This window comes from Macrotis lagotis, chromosome 4 (assembly GCF_037893015.1).
Source record: "Macrotis lagotis isolate mMagLag1 chromosome 4, bilby.v1.9.chrom.fasta, whole genome shotgun sequence".
NCBI lineage: Eukaryota > Metazoa > Chordata > Mammalia > Peramelemorphia > Peramelidae > Macrotis > Macrotis lagotis.
In genome coordinates, this window is record NC_133661.1 from 174,561,396 (window position 1) to 174,586,516 (window position 25,121).

Sequence of the window (25,121 nt, forward strand, 5' to 3'; positions counted from 1 at the left end):
AATTCCTTCTGCTTCTTTTAATATCTCATGGGTTTATAATAGTATTATAAATATACTATTATATGTTCTATGCCATTATAAATATCCAAATCAAGTATAAAAGACATTTGAAGACACTCTCTGCACTTTCTGATAAATAGAAGTATGTAAAGAATTTTGCATTATACATATAAAGATATAGATATATATATAATATGCATATTACATGTAATATACATATATTTGCCTATTCTAATTGTGGCTATATCTTGGGTATGGAGGGGGGTAAAAAAGAAAAACAAAGAAAATGAATTACATGATAATTTTGTTGCCTATTTAAAGGAATGATAAATGAAATGGTAGATTTGCAATTTCATGTGCAATCATTTTTATTATACCATGTGATAGAAAAAAATGCTTGTTTCATTCCATGAATTAAAAAAAGCTAAATTAAAAAAAATATCTCATGGGTCCTGTTATTTTACCTTGACACTGTTTATGGCCTCATTCTCACTACATGACTTGCCCACAGTAGCTCCTATGGAAATAATGATGTGGATGTAGTTCAGATAGTGTTTAAGGTTAGGAGATAGTTCTATAAGAAACATGTAATACTTAACTTACTCTATTTCTCCCCCCCTTTTATTTTCACCATCTTGTAACTGCTGTTTCTATAATACAGGATATTTTCTCAGAGACATTTCATAGACTGTATTTGTTATCTGGAATTCTCTACCACCTCATCTTCACTTCCTGGTTTTTCTGGCATCTGTCAAGTCCTAGCTAAAATCCCACTTACTGCAGGAAGCCTTTCCTGATCCCATATAATGCAATAGCTTCCTTCTGTTGATTATCTCCAGTTTATCATGTATATGGAGTATTAGTGCATAGTTATTTGCACGTAGTCTTTCTCATTGAACTGTGAGCTCCTGTGGGATTGCCTTTATATCTCTAGCATTTCATACTATGCCAGAAACAGAGCAGGAAATGTTTACTGACTGACAAAGGACTGGGAATCAGTTTGTATTTTTGACTGAGGGGCCTTACATTTTTCAAATATAATAGATATTTTAATAAAGAATCTCTGCTTAGCCAATTAACTGAGTTTTATTTTCACAAAAGATAACTAGATTTTACCCTTTTTTTCTCAGTTAACTACACTGTAATTCTAGTTATTTGGACCACATAGTCATCACTGAAGATGCTATTCATTAAGGCAGCATATCCTAATCATAGGCCAAATAACAAGAAAATAACTTCTTGTGTCTGGCCTTCGAGACCCAAATAAAGGAAATAAGATGTATCTGAGGCCCTTTCACTAAGAGCAGTCGCTGTTTGTTATTTCTATAGTAGAGATTTCAAAAATTTCAACCACCAGGACTCCCATCCTGCCCTAAGGCAAGTTGGATCCAGTGAAGGAAAATGCCCTGTTACTTGGTCTAGAGAAATGGCCTTAAGTGTAAGCAGGGTAGATGTTTATTAATTGCTATGATTGCAGTGGTTCCTGTAAGATTTTACCAGCTGAAAATATCTCTGCTTTCTTCCTTTGATATTAGTTCTTTTAAATAAGAATAACATTTATTCTATTTGTTTTTAAATGCACATATCCTTGAAAACATTAACTCATTATAAAGTTCTGCCAATCATTCACATTTCACCTGGCAGAGATAACATGTTTGAGGGAAAAGGAATTTTGAGAATGAGTACTGGAAGAGAAAAAAATTGAGATATTGTCTCGAAGAAAAGATCAAGATAGGATTCTTCAGTGGAGGAAACACTAGGAGGTAGACTCTGTAAGATGATGGTATTAGAGTCCAAGCAGATTGTAGAGGGAGATGCACAAAGAATGTCTTCCAATAGACTATAAATTCCTTGAGTACAGGTAATAAATTTGTCTTTGTATACCTATTGCTTGGTATGGAATATTCATAATGAATTAAAAAATTGATTGAGTTTAAAGAAACATATTAGGGAATTTAGAGATTTGATTATGGCTTATTTATAGAACTATAGCCTAGAGGTTTAAAGTTGGTGGGACTTCAGAATTCATCCCATTTTGTTTTCTAGTTATGGAAACTGAGGGCCCAGAGAGCTACTTATCTTTGACCTGGATCCTACAACTAGTAGGTATCTGAGGCAAGAATTCAAACTCAGGTCTTCCTGACTCCAGGTTTAGGGCTAGTCACTGAACCATATCACCTAGCTGCCTCAACTGATAAATCTCTTCGGCTGGTGGAACCGTAGCTGGAGCACTGGACCTATTGTCAGTGAGTCCTGAATTCAAGTGATTTCAGATACTTACTGGCTATGTGACCCTGTGCAAGTCACTGAACATCTGTTTTCCTCAGAGCCCTCAACTGTAGACTGAGGCTACTAGCATCTACCTCATTTGCTAGGTTCAATACCCAGTTATCCATGGCACTCGGAAAGTCACTTTCCCTCTAAGATGTCTGTTTCTTCATCCATAAATAGCCTCTAAGGTCCTGTCCTTATTTAAAACCCTATGGTCCTAAATGACATTTAAAAGTTGACAAAGGGGGCAGCTAGATGGCGCAGTGGATAAGAGCACTGGCCTTGGAGTCAGGAGTACCTGAGTTCAAATCTGACCTCAGACACTTAATAATTACCTAGCTGTGTGGCCTTGGGCAAGCCACTTAACCCCATTGCCTTGCAAAAAAAAAAAACAAAAAAAACTAAAAAAAAAAGTTGACAGAGTATTTTCCTGATTACTACTTTCTGAGAGCTTGGTAGCCTATTATTCACATCATCTAGGTGAATTTTCCTACTTGGAAAAATAGAACTAAGAATACTTGCCTTCTTTTACCTCATAAATTCTCATACATATCATTTCAAGCACTTTGAAAAATGTTCTACAAGTGAACTTGTGATACTAGGCTAGTCCTTTACATTTTTTTGTGCCTGAGTTTCATCATCTGTAAAATGGGGATAGTAATACTTATGCCACCTTCCATTCATGCAAAGGTGTGAGGAAAATAATTAATAATCCTTAAAATGCTATTAATATGTTTTGTTGTTATTATTGTCATTATTAAGTATTTGTTCATTTCAAGTCCAGTTCGTATTTTCAGCTATGACTCAGGTAGCTCCTCTAAGGAATTATAGGGTAGGGGAAAATAGTTGACACTTTCAAAAACAAAAAGGAGTAATATCTGAAGATTTATATAAACCCATTCCCTAACAATGAGTCAGAGAATCAGGTTCATGGTTGAGTCACTAATTTGGGATACCACATGAGGAAGGCAATTTCAGTTGTAATTTTATAAAGGATACCATGTTTCTTCAGCACACAAGGCAAAAAGTATGTATCTTAGCTGTTATTGAGCTGGCTAGTTGCATACTGAATATTTCCTTTTCTTTTTAGACGGTTTATGATCAGTGGTTCATCACCCTTTTCAACATTGTCTATACATCACTGCCTATATTAGCCATGGGAATTTTTGACCAGGTATGTACTTTTCTGTATTTACATGTTTCTAATGACCCAATAAATTCTTTTTTTAAAATTCATACTACTCTAGGCACCCTGGCTATTATGGTTGAAGCACAAATATAATCCTAAGATGATAGGAAGCAGATATACTTCTCTAAGTAGAAGATACTTTAAGATTCTCAAAGGGTCCCTAGATGAATATTTGCTTTTAGACTCAACTTTCCTGAACACCACAAGATGATGGAAAAATCCTAGAACTGGGTTGGAATAGAACAGACAAACATTCAAAATCAAACTTTCCTGATCAGCCAGCTAAGTTAGTTCCTTGCCAAAAGAGGAGTATTTGGTATTATTCTCAATAGAGTTCTGGGATCATGATTAGCCATGCTAGGGGAACAGTCATAGGAGAACGAATTTAGAGCTGGAAAGGACTTCAGAAATCACCTAATCCAACTCTCTCATTTTACAAATGAAGAAATGGAAATCCAAACAGTGATATTAAGTGAGAGGATAAGGATTTGAACCCAAGTCTTTTGACTCCAAAATTCAGTACTCTATTATGTTTACTTGAAAGAGGAAATAAAGGAACCAAGGCCAAAATGGTAGATTCTTGGCACTCTTAGGGATTTGGAGGATATCTCCTGGAGGGAGGAAAAAATAATACAAAAGTCTGCCCGTCTTTGGGGAAATGGAAGGTCAGCCAGAAGATGTTCATAATGTACAATTAGTATGCATTTATTAAAAATGTTTTTAAAGCATTTTCAAGGGGACCAGATTTTTTTCCAGACTGTCATTAGACCTGATTGCTGAGTCCCATATTCTGGCCAGGAGCTAAATATTGCAAAATACAAATCTTCATATTATGAGCTCATTTCTTTCTTGGCCTTCTAGTGATTTGTGAACCATTTTCCAAATATATTTAAAAAGTTTATGGACTATGTTTTTTGGGGAGATTTCTGCAGATCAGTAAAGTGATGAAGAAAAGTTATGTGAATGAGTTAGTATGGTCATTTCCATACTCCTTTCCTCTTCTTGGCATTTGAGAACAGTAGAGAGTTGAAGAATAACAGAGATCTGCTTCTCGGAAAGATGGCTGTTGCTCAATTTGGGAAAATACCCCATTGTGTCAAATACCTTTTTTACTGACATCTTTGGTCTTTATCAGAATTCTATCCAGGAAATGAGTAAGTTAGCAACTCTTGTCTAGATCATCAGCTGTGTTAGGGGTTGTTTTAACAACTCTTTCAAATCATAATATCATAATAGAGACCTTAAAGAGTGCTCAAATGAGCCATACCTCTTCATTTTAAAAATGAGGAAACTGAGATGCTAAGAGATTGTGACTTTCTTAGTAACACACAGAAAGTACCCGAGTTGTATTTGAACTCAAGTCTTCCTGATTCCCCAATCCAGACAAGTCTCTAAAGAACAAAAGAGAATTTAAGAATAATAATTTCTTAGAATCATAGTTCAGAAAGGGTCCTGAAAGATTATCAAGCTCATGCTGAAGCCTGGTTCTCTCTGTAATTTCACTAAAAGTGGTTTTCCAGCCTGGGATTAATATCACCTATTCTAGGGATCTTCTACTGAATAGAAAACAAGGACTACCCGATAGTTTACAGGGTTACATTTTAGTAGTATTTCACTTTTCTCTAAAGAAGTGGCTGATTCACTGGACTGGGTCTAGCTCAGGTAATTGTAAAAGAAGAGTTGGGTCCTTGAAGAGCCACTCACTACTCTGGGAGAGACTGAGTGACATACTGTGCCCTTTACATTTCATTAATTCAATGTCTAATAAAGTAATTTCTTGTTCAATTAATTCCTTACAGGATGTGAGTGAGCAGAACAGCATGGACTACCCCAACCTCTATGGACCTGGACAATTAAATCTACTTTTCAACAAGCGTAAATTTTTCATCTGCATTGCACATGGAGTATACACTTCCTTCGCTCTTTTCTTCATCCCGTATGGTGTATTTTATAATGTAACTGGTGAAGATGGGAAGCATATTGCTGATTACCAGTCCTTTGCTGTCACCATTGCTACATCTTTAGTTATTGTTGTTAGTGTACAGGTAATTCAATGCTTGTTTGAAGGGGGTGAGACAAAGATACCTTAAATTTATTTATTTAAAACTTTTCAAATATTCCATGGCAGTCTTGTAATATTTACTCTTCTATCTGAGAAAAACAAATTATTTTAAGAAACACTTTACTTTGTTTTATAGCTATAATTTTGAATATTTGGAGAAAAAATTATCTTAAGAAATACCCTAGTGATTTTTTAGCTATAATTTTGAAAATGAGAAACATTAAAAAAAAAACTTGAACAAACTAACACAGGAGAGCAGAAATCAGTATTAGGCAAGCATGTTGGAGGGAACCTGTACAGAACTTTTTTTGGAATTGGAATATACAGTTAAGGGAAAAAATGACTCTGAATTTATAATTCTAGGCAGAAAACTTGTGTTTGAATCCTGCTTCTACAAGTATGTGACTTTGAAAAAAATCATATAATTTCTCTTTACAGGTAAAGCAATTGCAGCCTTCTCATCTGTAAAATGACCAGGTTGTATTAGCTTATATCTTGGATTCCTTCTAGCTTTAAATAGTTAATTGTTGAAGATTCCAGGTCTTTATTATCCATCATGATTTGGGGTTTAATGTGGATTTAGAGTGAGAATATAGTCTTTGACTGTATATTACTAGTTTATAGCAGTAGCAATAATATATGTACATATATATGTATGTTTATATGTATATATTTATATACATGCATGTATATGTATATTTATATCCATATCTGCCTATCTATCTTGAGATGATGAGGAATTCTTCTAGGTCATTTTAGTATCTTAGGAGAAAAGCTGTATCATACTGATAGAACATTTATCTTCAGATTGATAAGGTAAAATGTGCAGGTTTCTTACCAAAGACCCATTAATTTCCTAGCAAATGAAAGTGCAAGGAGAGGAATGGTTAATATTACTGTATCCACTTTGACACTCATGTATTTGTGATCTCATTGGTGTGATTACTCTCTCTAACAATACAGACCTCAATCCTTCCATGCCTTCTCATCTTATTCAGTTCTTCTCAATGTGTTCCTACCTAGTTAGGTACCTATCTAACCATTGCCTAGGGACCTTTTTCTAGCCCTCTTGACATTTAGGCATGAATTGACACATATCCTTATCCTTATTCCAAAACCAGTCTACTTAGCTTTCTAGTGTTCTAGATTTTTGTCTATATCTTTCATACCACCATTATGACACCCCTTTCTACACTGATAATATGTCATGTTACATTTATTGCCCAATAAGTATTCCTTCTTGCCCTTTGGGAAATCTACAACATTAATTCTATGATAGTTCAAATATTATTATATTATTATAATTATATTATTATAACATGTGTAAAATGATTAGCATTGTGCTTAATGCATAGCAGGTGATATTTAAATTCTAGGTCATTATGATTTTTAACTTTCTAATTCATATAAGTAGCTTTCAGGAAGTACATTACTATTAAAAAGATAAGCCTTTATTTCAGGGAGAAACTTGAGATCAATAAAAATCCTTTGAGATTTCTGAAATGAAACCTATTCTACTTTTCTTCTTATCCCATTCTATTCCCATTTGTCTGTTCATCTGTAGTTTCTGCTCAGATATACATACCAATCAACCAGCTAAATTAGCAGGTTCATGAACTTGAATGGGAAAAATACATTTTCATTTTTTTTTGCAAGGTAGTTAAGTGGGGTTAAGTGACTTGCCCAAAGTCACACAAGTTAAGTATTAAGTGTCTGAGGTCAAATTTAAACTCAGGTCCTCCTGACTCCAGTGCTATTGCTCTATCCACTGTGCTACTTAGCTGCCCCCAAAATTAATCTATTTCAATATGATTGGGGTTTTTTTGGGGGGGATAATCTTATATATTTTACTTTGTGTTTTAAAAACAATATTTTGGGGCAGCTAGGTGGCACAGTGGATAGAGCATGGAGTCAGTAGGACCTGAGTTCAAATCTGACCTCAGACACTTAATAATTATCTAGCTGTGTGGCCTTGGGCAAGCTGCTTAACCCCATTTGCCTTGCAAAAAAAAAAACACTTAAAAAACCCCAATATTTTAATAAGGGATTCCCATGTTTCAATAAACTTCGCAAAGGAATACTGTAAAAATTCTGGGTAAAAGACCTGATCTAAACAATTGATGTTTTTCACCCACTTGGTTTTTCCTTTCTGGACAGTTAAGCCAAACTCTTTTGAGTGAATATAGTTTTCATTTAGGAGACTGTGAAATGTCCTAGGGCTTACTGCAGAAAGCCCAACATTATCTGCAAACAAGCATTCTTAGGGGTGGTTAGGTGGCGCAGTGGATAAAGCACCGGCCCTGGAGTCAGGAGTACCTGGATTCAAATCTAGTCTCAGACATTTAGTAATTACCTAGCTGTGTGGCCTTGGGCAAGCCACTTAACCCCATTTGCCTTGCAAAAAAAAAAAAACTAAACAAACAAACAAAAAAAAGAACAAGCATTCTTAATTGTGTGTTTGTGCGTGTTTCTATGTGTGTGTGTGTTATGGATGCTTTTGGTATTAATGATTTGAACAGATACACATTCTGTGTAATAAAAAGATATTATGTGCCTATATGCATAATTGAAGGAAATGTTTAAATTTTTTTTTACTTTTTTAAAAATTTCGGCCAGTGGGGTTAAGTGACTTTCCCAGGGTCACACAGCTAGGCAATTATTACGTGTCTGAGGTCGGATTTGAACTCAGGTCCTCCTGACTTCAGGGCTGGTACTCTGTCCACTATAACCTAGCTGCTGTGGAAATGCATAATTTCAATGAAAATAAAGATGTAATTCATTTTCCATTAAAATTCATGGAAGCTCTGAAAGGTTAAGAGTCCCTTATTTGGAGGAGCTTACTGTCCAGAAATAGAAATCTAGGTGACAGAGTAAAATAGAGATCAGGTCTCAAGTCAGGAAGACTCATCTTCTTGAGTTCAAATTTGACCTCAGCCACTTACTAAATTATGTGACTCTGGGCAAGTCACTTAATCCTGTTTGCCTCAGTTTTGTCATTGATAAAATGAACTGGAAAAGAAAATGGCAAACCACCTATCTTTGCTGAGAAAACTCCATATAGGGTCAGTATAAATGATTTTTAATTCACCTGATGAAACTCATCACATCACACCCCTTGAGAACTATTGGTAGGTATAAAATTTTTATGATATGTACAGATTATGGACTGCTCTTGCTTCTGAAACCTGATGTTTTTCCATCATTTTGATTATTTTTCATTAATATCTAACTTTGCATTGAAGCAATTCAATATTAAAGGATAGATTGGAAGATTTTATTTGGCATAATATTCTACCTCCTATTGTCTGAAAAAGATTGTTGGTAACAAACTATGGTTATCTTCTTGAAGTTCCTTTTGCAAATCATGAATCCTATAAGGCAAACATTCTACAGAATAATTTCTTGGTTTCTTTAGATATCTCAGAAAGCCAACTCTAGATACATATTCACAGGCAGTCTACGAACCACTCTTCTATTTTCAGGAGTTCTTAACCTGGGATCTAAGGAAATTTTAAAATTATAATATGATAACTATTTCAATATAATTTGTTTTTTAATACAATGCATTTTTCTTTGTTTTTAAAACCATTCTTCTGAGAAGAGGTCCATAGACTTCACAAGATTGCCAAAGGGATTTCTTCTACAAAAAGCTTAATTTCCAGTCTGCTTCTCATGAGAATCTGCACATCTGGTTAATTTATCCTTAAAAAGCAGATAATTTGACTCCAGGAACATACATCATCCCTTTCCAACATGGTACACCTTGCCAGAACTTTATGGCCTGCTATCATAGCCCTTGAGAATCTAATATCACATCTCTGCCACAATAAGATATTAGAATAGAATTTTTGTAGCCATATTAAATTTCATGAGCTAAGTGAGAAAACAGTTATATGGAGAAAAATTCTTCTTGAGGATTGCTTCTTGATTACTCCATACTTTGGAAATGATAAAATGGAATTACCTGGATAATTAGCTTTAGCGTCAATATCTTTGAGAAGCATTTAAAGTAAAATCCACTTTCATTTCACTATCTAGTTACCACATCATGATTTTACGTTCATCTTTAGTGTTATGTTAATCAATATTACCATAGTTGAAAAAAATTCACTCTTATACAAGAAAAAATATGCTTACAAATTGATTAGAATATTTTTGTTTAACAATGTAATGTTTTCTTTCTGTTTTTAATCTGCACATGGTATTTATTAATATTAAACTTATCATTTCTAAGTGTATCAGGTGAATGAAGTCATGCCATACCATCCACAGGGATAGATTTCAATAAAGAGTTAAAAACTTTGCAGTTTTTAAAAGACTATAGTCACATTTTAAAAGGCACAGTGTTAAATAAATAAATTCCTGTGAGAAATTCAGGATCCTGGTCTTTTATATTATATGAAAAGATATTGTAGCTATCTTGATCATTGATTATTGGTCAAGTTTCCCTAAATGTTATATCCATTTTTTCTATTATCTCAACCAGACTTTAAACTTAAATGGTAAGCAATTCATTCTATCCATGCTGTGGTCTATGAACTTTTTATTTTTTAGGTTTTTGCAAGGCAAATGGGGTTAAGTGGCTTGCCCAGGGCCACACAGCTAGGTAATTATTAAGTGGCTGAGGCTGGATTTGAACTCAGGTAGGGCTGATCCTTTATCCACTGTGCCACCTAGCTGCCCCTGGTCTATGAACTTTTAAAAATATTTTGATAAGTATATTTATTATAAATCATTTCATTTGTCATCCTACATATTTTTGGTATTTTTACAAATAATTTTCTGAAAAGGGATCCATAGATTTTACCAGACTGTAAAAGAAGTCCGGGGCATGAAATAGGATAAGAACTTCAATTCAGCCTTTTCCCTTTGCAGATGAGGAGACAAAATGATAGAGGTTAAGTTATTTGTCCAAGGTCACATAGTATCTGAGCCAGGATTTAAATTCAAATCTCCTTATCCCAAATCCAATGCTCCATCCACTGCAACATAAAACCTTTAAGCCTCTGGTCTTTAAGTTTAACTAATATTTCTCCATCAGCTGAACTAGATAGTCCTGATATAAGCTATGCTTTTCTGAAGAGGTCAAGTCCTCATACTCAGTGGAGTAGTTGACAGGGGAAGAGAAAGTGCTGTTATACAATCAATCAGCAATCATTAATTAAGATAAGAATTGAATAAAAAGATCATTGCAGTAGATTCTTTATTAACGTATTGATGGAATGTAAACCTGCATGCATTGAGTTTACTTTTCTTATCAAAAAACTTGTAATAATGGTAATCTGGAAAATATTAGGACATTGTGATTAGTTTATATACTAATTAGGAAAAGTTGGTACTGAGAAACATGTATATTCTTTTACAATCTCACTTAGAAGATACTATAGCAATTGTTCAGTTTCATATTTTCCCTTTTGTTTATTTTCGTTAGACTTATTCCAAATAAGAGAGAGATTGAAATCTCCCTTTGCTGTTATATTACTGTTGATGTTTTCTTGAAACTCAGATATTTCCTTTATGAATTTAGTTGCTAAGACATTTGGAACATATAAATGTATTACTTATATTGGTTTGTTGTCTAAAGTGTCTTTCCACATGATGTAGTTTCCTTATTTATTTCTTTATTTTTAATGTTTTTGTTTTATATAGCATGATTTCAACTTTTTAAAAATTCATTCAATGGGTAGTAGTTTTTTTCCATTCCTTGTTTCATTTTTTATGTCTTTTTATAAAAAAACAAGCAGCAGATTATAAGATTTTGTTTTCTTAGCCAATTTGTTACTTTTTCATTTTATTAGATTGTTTAACCTACTCACATTTAAATTTTCCTCCAACTGTTTCTAAAATAATTTTTAAAATTATGATTTTTTTTCTTCTTCTGTTATAAACACAGTGCTTTGTTTCTTTGCTCATGTTACCTTCATTATTTTAAAGGTGACTCAACTCCCATGGACTGTTTTTCCCCTTATCTTTGATCCCTTCTTATTTGTTACCCCTTTAAGGTTTTGCTTTTCTCTCCTGCTTTTTTTCTGATTATACAGTTCTTCCTCTTCTTTTTTTCCTTCTCAGCTAGTCAGACAGATTATTTCCTTATCTTCTCCTTTTCATCTAATTCTAGTCATTAGTTTTTAAAATTTCATTTTCTGGGCCCTTTTCCAAAAAGGATTTCTTTTACTCTCTCTGCCTTCTCTAGACCTTCTTTTTCTGATTTATGGCTACAATAATTATCTTGTCTCTATTCTCAATATTCTTCATTTAATCAATAATTCTAAGATTTCCATTCTAGGCTCTCTGAAATTTTTTATTTGATATTTCATTTCCCATGTCTAGAAGTTCAGAACAGCTGTCATCTATTATTTCCTGTATTATGGAATTGAGGTGTTTGTCCTGTACTGTTTTTCTTGGAGACCTATGATCCTTAGGTTGTCTCTACATATCCTGTCTTTGAGATCTGTATGTTTTGCTCTCATGGTGAGCATATTTGCTTTCAATTTTATCAAATTTTGTTTTACTTATACTATGATGTCTTTCTTTTCTCTGTATTTCATATTCCCCTCCTCTCTCTCATCTCCAGTTTTTGTTTAGCCCCATTATTTTTTGCTATTCAGGACGTTAATTCTGTTCTTATATTCTCATTTTCTCTTTTGAACAACTCAGGAGCAGTGTTGTGGTTCCATGTTCTCTTCACATTCCACAAGGCCTCCTGTCTCAACAAATATTGTTTAGATTTCCTTTGTTTTTTCAGTATTTATTCATAGATGTCTGAATTCATTTACTAGATCTGGATGCCATATTTCCTTCTGTTGTTTATGTCTCCCTGTTGATTTATCTGCTTATATTCAAGCTCTTTGAATTTTCTACTTCTTGGGATCTTTGGTAATTTCAGTCTTTTTCAGATTCTTTGACTCTCTCCCTTCTTTAGGTTTTTTTTCCCAAGGCAGATGGGGTTAAGTGGCTTGCCCAAGGCCACAGGGCTAGGTAATTATTAAGTGTCTAAGACCCGATTTCAACCCAGGTGCTCCTGACCCCAGGGTCAGTGCTTTATCCACTGCACCACCTAGACTTCCCCACTTTCTCCCTTCTGATAAAAGGTGATTTCCTTGGGGGCTGAATTTCAATGTTTCAACCTCCCACGCTAACCAATTTATGATTTACAAACCCAGATCTTTGCCAAATTGCCTTTGAGTTGAAAGAACTAGTCTCAATTGGATTCTGAGCTCTTTCCCTCGGGTTTAGTGGAGTGCCAAACAGCCCCCTCCCTAAGTCCTCTGGTCCAGCACGAGCATTTTAGAACTTTACAGCCCTAGGGGCGGCTAGGTGGTGCAGTGGGTAGAGCACTGGTCTTAGAGTCAGGAGTACCTGGGTTCAAATCTGACCTCAGACACTTAATAATCACCTAGCCGTGTGGCCTTGGGCAAGCCACTTAACCCCATTGCCTCGACAAATCTAAAAAAGAAAAGAACTTTACGGCCCTAATCTACAGGGTTATCTGTCCTTCTGTCTGTCCATGTTGACTGTCCTGCACTGTCTAAGCAGACTGGAACCAGGGTCTCCACAGCATTGGAATAAAAGAGTGGGGACTAGAATGTAAGAATGGGTTTTATTGTAAGCCTATGTTACACCCTTGTGTCTGCTAGTACATCCTCACTGCTAGTAGTGTAGGAAGAGAGTAAAGGCTACTAAGTGAACTCAGGGTCATTGACCTTCAGTTCAGGTTTTTAAAAAAAATTCATCTGGGTTTATTTGGGAGCTTAGACTATGGAGACAGATGAAGGTACTTTATCTTTGAAACATAATTTATTTTGAAGAAGTTTGAGAGGTCATGAGGATCAATGAAAATGTCTAGTCTTCTATTTTGTTGCTCACACATGTCTAGAAGTCTCTATAAGCCTACATTCTGATGGGGAAGACAACACATAAAAGAAAATTGAAGAAGGGAGAGATGGGAGTGAAAGTCAACAGAGCCAGGACATTGTTTAGAAAGACAGAGGAAAGCAAGAGAATAGGGCTCAGAGGAGAATGAAGACATAGCAGCCTTAGCCCTCCTCAAAAAAATAGAAAAGATTACCAATGAGAGAAGGGGGACAGACCTTGTGGAGGGATCTTCCATGGTGAGTGGCTGTAGGAATTTTGCACTGTGAAAAGGTGTGAAAAGGTCCTAGGCTCCTGGAAGAACTAGCAGTAGAAAGACCATGGTTTTGAAGTCCAGAATTCAGAAACTAGACCAGGAGGAAAATGGTGAGGAAATAGTATCAGATAAGTTTGAGAATCACACAGAGTGAGAACAAGGAAATCTGATTCCAGGTCCATTTTACTTTCTGCTACACTGGCCTGCCCCTTGTAAAAAACAAACAAAAAACTTTTCCTGACTTCAGTATTTTGCCCTGGCCTATCTTCATGTATGAGCATTAGGTAGAAGATGGTTCTGCCTGTCTAAACAAGATACCATCTCCTGATATACTCTTTCACTGGGAAGATGAGACTGTATATCTCAATGGCATCATTCTCTTTTCTGATGTCATTCATTTATTTTAAGTTTGCATTAATATTTTTAATTACTTGTGAACTCAGCTACTTGGCTGAACTTTCACATTCCTTCCTTAGGAAGACTAAGAAGACTTTATGAATGAATTTCTCTATAGAACCAATCTTCTCTGACATCTAAGTTGTCCTGAAAATAGTTCATTTTGCATTCTATAGAATATACTAGACTGTCTGTCATGTGCATTTGCAACATTTTTTGGCTTCAATCAAGTACTGCTGTATTTAGTACATAGAATAAGAATTCTCAGAAATTCTGTGAATATGTTTCATTTAATAGCAACTTTAATGACTTTTCCTCACTGTCTAAACCTGACTTGTTATGATTGGTAACAACTCATGTTGTTCAGAGGTCTGTATAATTACAGTTATAAATCTGCCTGTCTATAGTGCTAATACCACAAACCAAACTCTGGTTGTCTTTAATTTTAGTTAAATATATTTTTAAAAATTTCCAAATCTTTCCAAAATTTTCCATGAGCAGTTAAGGCTGTATAACTGAGAGGTGGTGTATTTTGTTGACATGGGCTTTGTTTTTCCAAATAGACAAAGATCTTAAAGATAGTTATCTTCAAAATTATTCATATAAATAATAACCAAGTGTTTGTAAGGGAGGCATGGTGGTATGGCAGAAAGAGGGCTGATCTTTTCCACTGAACTTGAAGTCCTAGGCTCTGAGTTCAAATTACAACTTTGCCACTTACTATATTAGACAAATCACTTGCCCTCTCAGAGCCTCAGTATTCTCAACTATAAACTGATTGGATTGGATTAGAAGATGTTGATGCTTCCTTGCAGACCTAGGTCTCTGATCCTAAAAGCCTAATATGTCTTTAGATTAAATGAATTAACACAAAGTCTCTATTCAAAGAGATGTCTCACAGTGAGTTTGGAGGGGGAGCAGATTGGGGTATCATCTTTCAGCTGAGAACCATTTTCCTTTCTGATTATTTTTGAGTTTGCATTAATATTTTAATTTGTTTCACTCCAAGACAGATTTGGTAAAAACCTAGGAAATATGACCGTTGGAAACATCTACTTTGTATATATTGAATGTCACATATGTACCCTTCCTCAACAAATATATTAGACTGGATTATGGCAAAGTCTTTCTTAAACTTGTTCTAGTGCATTGCAAGAAAAAATGTTACTTTGTAAGATGGTGATCTCTAAAATTTAAAACCTCTCTTTTGTATTTGATTTTATTTCCAGATAGCCCTGGATACAAGTTACTGGACAGTCATTAATCATGTTTTCATCTGGGGCAGCATTGCTGTATACTTCTCCATTCTCTTTACAATGCACAGTGATGGTATCTTTGATATATTTCCAAATCAGTTCCCATTTGTAGGTAAGTCAACCGCTCAACCTTCTTTTCTAGTGATGCATATGCAGTATCTGATGTAATGGTGTAATCACTTAATTAAATGATTTGATGGGTGTGATGGGACTGGGTAGAGCCTTTGATGGTTCTTGGTTATGATTATTAAAGTTCAATATTTTATTTAATTAAAAAAAGCAGAAGTCCCATGACTTCTCCCCACTCTTCAAGTACACCATCTTTTAAAACAGAGAGGTATAGTTAAACAAAATAAATGACCCTATCTGAAAATGCTGCATTCCACACACCTCTTATCTAATACCTTCCTGCAAAGAGACAAGAGGTCTATTTAACATATATATATATATATATATATATATATATATATATATATATATATATATATATATATATATATTTTTAGGGCTTTTTTGCAAGGCAATGGGATTAAGTGACTTGCCGAAGGTCACACAGCTAGATAATTATTAAGTGTCTGAGGTCAGTTTTGAATTTAGGTCTTCCTGACTCCAGGGCTGGTGATCTATCCACTGTACCACCTAGCTGCCCTGAGGTCTATTTAATATTAATCTTCTGAGGTCACTTTGATCACTGCATTAATTATATTTGAAATTTTTTTTCAAAAATATGAACTTAAGAAACAGAAACATTTTAATATATGAAAATCAGAAAGGAGAATTATATATGAAACTACAACTGTTATTCACAATCTCTTTTTTCAAGTATATATTCATTTTAATAGAATAGTAATGAAATTGCCCTGCTTATCTGTGCCCCCTTCAGAATTTTCTTCTGCTCCTTTCAGTGAATTTAAAAATATTTCTTAGCTACTTTTTAAAAACTATTTCTACTCCTTTCTTCACTCCCTTCTCCCCCTCCTCCCCTTTCCTTTCCTCCCCTTTCTTTTACTCCCCCACCCCTCCCCCTCGTTCCCCTGACACTATATATCCCCAGCATAGTAAACACAATAAATACTTGATGGCATGACTATTCAATTCTCAGGCAAGTCACTTCTCAGAGCCTCAGGTTCCTTATATATAAAAGGAAAATCATATTTTAATTCCTATTCAACATTCACAGGTTTGTGAGGAAAGTGCCTTATAAACTTATAAGGCCTATATAGAGAACGTGTTCTTAATATTATTAATGCACTCTTATGGCATCAATCTTGCATGCATATAATAATGAGGGAAAAATCAGAAATAGAGGTTCACTATATGCCTAAACAGTCATAACAACCTAGCTTATGACTGAAAAGAAGCTGGGGTGGGGGGAGGGAAATGGATGCTCATTCATCAATGAGGAAACAGTGGGGAAATAACCTTGTTATAGGAATATAATTAAATATTATTATGCAGTAGGAAATGACAAATATGACAAATTCAGGAAAATGTGGGAAGATTTAGATGAGCTGATAAATAGCAAAGTAAGTTGAACAAAGAAAACAATACATACAATGACTACTGCAATATAAATCAAAAGATCACCAAAATGAAGCTGAACTCTGAGTAATGGAAAAACCTCTCCCTGGAGAGAAGATAAAGAAACACCCCTTCTCCACAAAATATTATATTCATTATATACACTAAGACAGAATATTATATACATTATGAAACACAATAACTGCATTAGAAATTTTTGCTTAATTGTTTTCTTTGTTACAAAGGAAGATTTATTCTACATGGGTGTAGAAGATGACTGTGATATAAAGACAGAAAGCATCAACAAAACAACTATTTGTCTTAAAAGTTAATTTAATTATCAAACATAAGAAATAGTCATTTAACTACACGGATGAATTGAATGCATTGTTTAGTCATTCTTCAGCTGTGTATTGTTATTTGCCTCACTCTGTATGTTTGTGAATGTGTCTGTGTGCGTATGGAAATCTTTAAATTATACCACTGATATTTTTATGTAATGTTAATACTTTTATTGTTTACCAAAGCATTCCAGCTGTGGAGAGACATGTTGGTTATAAACAAGAATAAGCATAGTAGGAAAGTAAAACAAAAACTATTTTTCTAAAAAGTTGTTGGGGTTTTTTTTGTTGTTGTTGTTGCCAGTTATGAAAGTTCAGTGAGTTGGCCAGAAGCCCCAGAGCCCTAAGAGAGCATGATAACGTGCATAATGGGACTGGAACGATTGGATGTGAGAACGTAGTTTGTGTTGAGGCCTCCTTTTCCAGCTACAGAGCACATGCCATTCCAGGAATTAATTACTGAGCCCCAATGAGACTTTTCAAAAGTTAGATCAACATTGAATTTAAAAAAAAAAAAATTCTTCTTAGTAGCCAAATGCAAGCAGGAGTGTGGTTTTCAAGTGAATCTTGTTTTTTCCAGGCATGCCTGAGGGCACTAAGCATCAAGGATCTCAGAGAATCATTAATTTCTTGAGTCAAGTTTGTTTATGCCCACATCTGAAAACAGCTGGAGCCAGCTGCAATTTGGTCGACTGAGTCTTCCTCCCAGAGTCTGCAGAATCAGACATACCTGTCATTTAGTCAAGCCTCCATAGCCAATGTCCATTTAAATGGTGCTACCACCTTGGGAATTCAAAGAGACTTAGCTAATGCCTAGCATCATCCTAAATCACTAGAAAACCAATAAAGTGTGCTTGTTTGTATGACCTAAGCATAAGGGGTACCTGCTCCTAAAACCTGATAACATCTAAAAGTCAAAATCAATCTTATTACTTAATGGGGATAACTTAAAAAAGTGTGTGTATGTGTGTGTGTGTGTGTGTGTGTGTGTGTGCAACTGATTGCAGGAATACTATCTTCCCAAACTAGTTAGCATTCTCAGAAGAGAATGGCCTCTAATTCCATGATGCTCTTTATTTTAAAATATAACAAACAAACATGAAAAGGGTAAGAATCTTCTTGAGCCAAGTCTTCAAGATTGGTTAGTAGGGAATGGAAGACATCAACCCCACGGTATATGAGAACAAACTTTTCTATGAGTTCAGCAAAATATCAAGACCATTATTTGAGATTACGTCTGCATCTGCCATGTACTTTCTAAATTTTGGATGGGAGAGTTTTGATTATGAGGTTTGTTTCATGTTGAATTAATTATAGTTTTTTATAATAATAAATGTACATTGATGGAAAATAGTTTGCAAATGGTAGAATTTTTCAGGCAAGCCTAACTTAAAGGTAAGGCTAGGCTATCCCTGGTCTCAAACACGCCCAACTTAGCTTTGAATAACTATTTCAGCTTTTGCTGCACAAATTCTCATGATGTCACACACTTGCCAGTTACCAGGAGTAGTCTGCCCATGGCAAAAAACAAAAAAGACAAAACCCCCCCAAAACCCAACATATACCTTACTCCACAGGTCACAGAGCAAAATCTAATTGACCTCTTATATAGTTCTTTATTAAGGTGGCCAGAGAAGGAAGTGACTTATAATTGCAGATAGAATTTATTCATCTGGTTACATTCTTATGTTTCTTAACTAATCAATATTTAATTTTCTTTCTTGATAGGAAACGCGCGCCATTCCTTAAACCAGAAAAACATTTGGTTGGTCATTCTTTTGACAACAGTGGTTTCTGTTATGCCTGTGATAACATTCAGATTTTTGAAGTTGGACTTATATCCAACTCTGAGTGATCAGGTAGGTTTGGTTGTGGTTATATATTTAATAAATGCAAATAGTGAATAGAGTGGTGAACATGGTGTCAGGAAGACCTGAGTTCGAATGGACCTCAGACTCTTATTAGCTGTATGACATGTAATGACATGTATGACATGGGCATGGCATGCAAACAGTTTCATCTGGAAAATAAGCTGAAGAGGTAAATGGCAAACTATTTCAGTATCTTTATCAAGAAAATCCCAGAGGAGGACAGGAAGAATTGGGCACAAAGAAACAACAACATATATTTAGTAAGTTGGTTCTTGGTTTGTTTTCCATCCTTTCCTTGACTTTAAGATCAAGTTCAGGTATAATTTCTTCCATGAAGCCTTAGAGGATCCCTTCCACTTGAATCCTCCCCATTACCCTTAATTCCCATCTCTTAGTCATCTTTACTTTCTCAAATGTTTCTTACCTATTTGGCTTTCTTCTTCACCTTTTATCACTAATCTTAATTATTTTCATATTTATATTTTCTGAAGCAGCATGATATAATGAATAGAGGGCTGACATTAGAATCAAGAAGGCTTGGGTTTGAGTTTTACCTCTGACTCATCCTGACTCTGTGACATAGGGCAAGTCACGTAATTTTTCAGTATTCCAGGCAACGCTAAAGCTTTCAAGTTGCAAAGAAGGTGCCAACCTGTGTTGATGGACGAAATTCCTCAAAGAAAAAAAACAAATCTACTCCTTTAAGTCCTATCCTGTTTTCATTCTTGGCCCTGGATCCTACTAGATTGTAAAGTCCTCAAAGGCAGGGTTAATTTTATTTTTGAATGTCTAATTTTGAAACATGTCTAATATCATTTTTGGATCTCCAGTATCTACCACACTGTATTTCACATTGTTTTATTGTTGTCCAATTGTTTCACACTGACTCCATGTCTGACTCCATGTTTCTGTATACTGAATATTGGAGTGACTTGCCAGTTCCTTCTCTAGATCATTATATAGATGATGAAACTGAAGCAAACAGGGTTAAGTGACTTGCCCAGGGCTACACAGTTAATAATTATCTGAGTCTATATTTGAACTCAGAAAGATGAGTTTTTAGACCCAGATTCTGTCCACTGTGCCACCTAGCTGCCCCACTTTTCGTATAGTAGATGGTAAATAAATATATGCTGAATTGAGGACTAGTAGTATTGTAGATGATCTGAATATAAAGTTGAAAGAAAGAAAAAAATACCCAGGTGTCAAAAATGGCAATGTAGCAGTAAATAAGATAGACACTATCTGGAGAATATAGAGATGTCTTAGAGAAAATAGACCTGATTACATGAAAACAGAAAATTAATTGAAAGCCAAGAGATAAAAAGAAATGGAGTTAATAAGGGAACTTTTATTTAATTTATTTTTAAAGAAAGATTTTATTTATTTTGAGTTTTACAATTTTTCCCTCATTCTTGCTTCCCTCCCCCACCCCCCACAAAAGGCATTCTGTTAGTGTTTACATTGGTTCCATGTTATACATTGATCTAATGAGGAAACTTAAAATTGAAGACAACCTGACTGGTAGTATGAAGGGGGATAATTCAGAGAATCTTGAAGATTTAAAGCTTATCTAGTCCATTACACTACTTAAAGCAAAAATTGCCTCTTCACAATTCTGAAACTTCAATACCCATCCTGTTTGACCACCTCCAATGATGGGAGTTTATTACCTAATGAAACAATATATTTTTATCACAATATCACAATAATATCATTGCCATTGGGTTTTCCATATGCCCCACATTTTCAAAAGGACTCCTTGAGCTTCATTGTCATTTCTTTTTGACACCCTAGGCTGACTCTTATTATATAAGGTAGAATGATGAATGACCTGAAGAAATGAAAGATGAAGTATATGTCTTCTCAAATTTTCAGTCAGGTCATGATTTGCTGTTTGAACACTTTCCCCTGACGTGAAAATCAGACTCCAAAAGATCAGCTGAATCAGAGGAAAATGGGCACAGAACTCAAGCCTCTGATCTTTGCCTTCATGGTTTTACAGTGAAATGAGGGGGATGTTAAACATCTACCTGTAAATGATGCCAAAATTCTCCATAGTTTATAAAACAGAATGAGAGAAAAGTTACAAAAACTGGAATATTGTTAACCTCCATTATTGTTCTAAGTCTGGGTACCAATTACACAGAAAAACTCAAATGTGTAGGTTACTGAGACCCTCAAGAAAGGAGGGAAAAGAAAAATATTGTACTCAGGGCATGGGACCTGAATTTAGGGTGTATGTGTGTGTGTGTGTGTGTGTGTGTGTGTGTGTATGCATGCATGCATATGTATATCTATACAGACAAATATATCTATTTGAAATTATGTAGATAGTGTATAGTGGGCTAGTAATAGTTTTTTGTTCTCAAAGAAGCTCATGATAGTAGGAAGGTCATGCCATGACAAGTTCATGAATTAGATTTGAGTGAGGAAAGGGTATATGTGCTAAGTCACCAGCCTCACTTTCTCCTCTAGAGTCATCTGGGTTCAATGGCCAGATATGAATCAGGAAGACTGGAGATAGCCCTGGATGTGAACTAATAAAGGTTAAGTGACTTGGCCAAAGTCACACAACTAGTGTCTGAGGCCACATTTGAGCTCAGGTCCTCCTGACTTTGGGATCAGTGTTCTAACCATTGAGCAATCTAGCTGCACATTAGACCCGGAGTTCTTGACAAAAATGTGTTCCTATTTATTTAAGGTGGCTACAGAGGGGATGGGACAAACCAACATTAATTCTGTTTTTCTAGAGACCTTTGGCCATGCTGATCAAAATTGATCAGTGGAGTATTTCTATTAGGCTGTCATTCATCAGAACAATTAATTACTTTTGTGATTAAGGTGGGAAGTCAGGTAAACTTTTGCTCTACAAAGGGAAAACACATATAACACCTTTCTTTGAGAGTCATAGTTTGAGCATATCTGACTCATCTTGGGTCCTTTACCTTCTTAGGTGCGTCAGTTGCAGAGGGCACAAGACAAGGCAAGACCCCTAAAGAGTCACAAACGTCAACCCCGGAGAACTAGTTCACGAAGATCTGGCTATGCATTTGCTCACCAAGAGGGCTACGGAGAACTTATCACATCTGGAAAAAATATGCGAGTGAAAAATCTACACCCGACATCAGGGTTGGGAAAGACTATGTATAATAGCACTAGCTGGATTGAAAATTTATGTAAGAAAACCACAGACACAGTGAACAGCTTTAGCCTGGATAGAACAGTGAAACTCTGAGTCAAGATGAATTTGAACTAAATAGTTTATCTTTTAAAACTTCAGCCTGGGCTGAAAGTTGACTGGCCTCCAGGGGTTGGAATTGGGGAATGGTGGTGGGGCAGATTGCCTCATTTCATTTTGGTCAGATGTCTGCTTTAGTACCAGAGCCAGAAGGGGCATGTTTCATTGGAAAACATGGGCCAGATGGGGACAGTATGCTTCAACTTGTTCAGTGGAAGAAACACTAGCAATGTAAACACATGCATATACATTATATTATTCCAGATAACAGTTGTTATTTTATTTTAGGTTCTTATTTTGGAAGAAAGATGATAAATTGATTTTGTATGCAGATTAAGTAGTCTTTCAGAAAGATGGAAACACTCTGGGTTTATATGCACATTCATGTAAGATTAATCACTTCTAGTATACAGCTCTTATTGTCCAAATTTGTCCAAACTTTAACTCAGATATGATGTTACTATGTCATTCATTGTTTTACCTATTAATTCAGGACTATTAACCATTCACATCAGAACACCACCAACAAAAAAGAATACTAATCACATTCACTCTACTAACTGTGCTACCAATGAGAAGGCAAACTGATAAAAAAAATCTGTAAAGGTGAGTCAATTGTCCATAAGATTTTCAAACAACCATTTTGTTGTATCCAAGAAATATTGGAGGCTCCCTAAATGTATATTCCTGGGGCAATTTGGTAGCACAGTGGTTAGAGTGTTAAGTTTGGAATATGGAAGACTCAGCTTCATGAATTCAAATCTGACCTCAGAAACTTATTAGTTGTGTGACTGTGGGCAAGTCACTTAACTCCTCATTTGCCTCAGTTTCCTCTTCCACAAAATGATCTGGAAAAGGAAATGGTAAGTCACTCCAGTATTTTTGCCAAGAAAACCCCATTTAGGGTCATAAAGAGTCAGACATGATTAAAAAAATGACTAAATATTGAACAAATATATATATATATATATATATATATATATATATTCTATGTTCCTTTTAATAGCATTTTGCAATAGTTGTGACTTTATTAAATCATCAAAAAGCATTCTAAGTAATTCCTCCCTCATGTTATATAGTTTTTCAAATAGTGCATCTCCAAATATTTTCAGCAATTTTAGTTCTAAAGATATGAAACTTTTATTTTACCATGTGATTTCTGAAGTATTCCTTTAAAAACTCATATTTTGATCATTTAAGGGAATTCTGAGAGTTTTTTAAAAATGTTTTCACCACTTTGCTAAGTCCATTCTTTAATACTATGATTTCATCATATACTTCTCACTACTCCTAATCATCATGCCTTCACACTCATAGCTTGTAGCCCAAGAACTGGAAGGGATCTCTGAGACAATTGTCTAAAAGAAAAACTGAGGCACAGGGGGCCCAAATGACTTGACTAAATTAATATGGATAGTAAGTGTAAGAGGTAATACTTGAATCCAGATCCTCTGACGTCAGAGTCACTGTTCTTTCCACTGCAATTTTTGCTGCTGTTCCTCAAAGTTGTGACAACCAAGTGTATATATATCTTCTTTGGGGGATAGAGGTTCTTTAGTTGTCTCTTCAACTGAAAAGTGTACATCTGTAATGTAAGCAAGAGTGCACAGATCTTCCAGAAGTGGACTAGTGAACAATATCTTCTGTCCCTAGCTTTACCATGCCAGTGTTAAGTTGGAACTATTTCTTTTCTTTTGTAATATTTTTTAAAGACTTAAAATCATTGAGTAAAATTTTGGCATATTTGATCTTTGGTCTCTTCTTTATTGGGAAGGGAACCAGGGACACTTGCTTTGGTAAAGGTTTTGAAATTATTTTTGTTGGGGTTTTTATTTTTGGTAAATTTTTTCTCTTAAGTACCTTGGGATATACACATAATTCTCAGGGTTGGATTCAAAACTGAACTGTTTGGATGCGTGTTTGTGTGTGTGTGTGTGTGTGTGTGTGTGTGTGTGTGTGTGTGTGTGTGTAGAAGGTCAGGAAAAGTCCAACCTTGTTAAGTTAGAGTGAAGGTAAGACTGTTTGTAAACTAATATTCTGAGTGAGTGTGAGAGAGAAATATGATCAGTTTACAACAGCCTCAGTGTTCCAAAGGGTTGATACAAGCAAGTTCACTTTCACTTAAGAAAATGTTTCATTCTCAAATCTGATACAGAGAAGGTTATAATGGATTTTTACCCCATGACATTCTATTTTTATCCAAACTTTACTAGACTTTGCAAAAAGAGACCTTTACCTAAACCAGAGCTTAAACAGGAAACCATTAGAATTTGAAGCCACTAACAATGCTCTGAATCACCATGTACAACTACCAGTTGAATTTCCCTAAATTACACATATTATTCCTTCTTTTCTTGCCTACTCAGAGTATCGAATTTTTTTTTAATGAACTGTGTTACCAAAGATATAAACTGTAAAGGGAGAGAGAAGAGATTAATTTGTACTCAGCCACATATATTTGGAAATTGATGCAAATTCAGAAAGATTTTGTACTTAAATAAGGCTTGTTGGGCTATTTTTAATAGGTGTGTACCTACTTAGAAACTGGCACTTTTGGGGAACATGTGCTAAAAGATATATATATATATATATATATATATATATATATATATATATATATATATATATATATATATATACATAGATATATATGCATACTGTCTTCATTAAGTCCTTGTATATCTAAAAACTAATTATTGAGGTTGACAAAAAGACAGAAGTAAAAGCAAACATCATTTTAAAATGTAACCATTGAAGTTTAGGACTATGATATGCAACTATATTCAATGTGTCCTTAGTTCTGCTCTATGACATATGAAAACAGAGAAAGTAAATAGTGTCCTAG

At 35.0% G+C, this 25,121-nt stretch overlaps 1 protein-coding gene across 11 annotated transcripts in view; it reads left to right on the forward strand.

Moving 5' to 3' along the window:
- ATP8B4 (ATPase phospholipid transporting 8B4 (putative)) overlaps positions 1-24,839 on the forward strand; it is a 437,330-nt gene extending 412,491 nt beyond the window's left edge. For all 11 annotated transcript variants that reach the window (XM_074234707.1, XM_074234704.1, XM_074234702.1 and 8 more), the window contains 5 exons: positions 3,362-3,445; positions 5,260-5,505; positions 15,276-15,414; positions 18,893-19,023; positions 21,992-24,839. In XM_074234707.1, the coding sequence (XP_074090808.1) occupies positions 3,362-3,445; positions 5,260-5,505; positions 15,276-15,414; positions 18,893-19,023; positions 21,992-22,273 (882 nt within the window). In that variant the 3' untranslated portion in view covers positions 22,274-24,839. The remainder of the gene's footprint in view (positions 1-3,361; positions 3,446-5,259; positions 5,506-15,275; positions 15,415-18,892; positions 19,024-21,991) is intronic.
- The last annotated feature ends 282 nt before the right edge of the window (positions 24,840-25,121 follow it).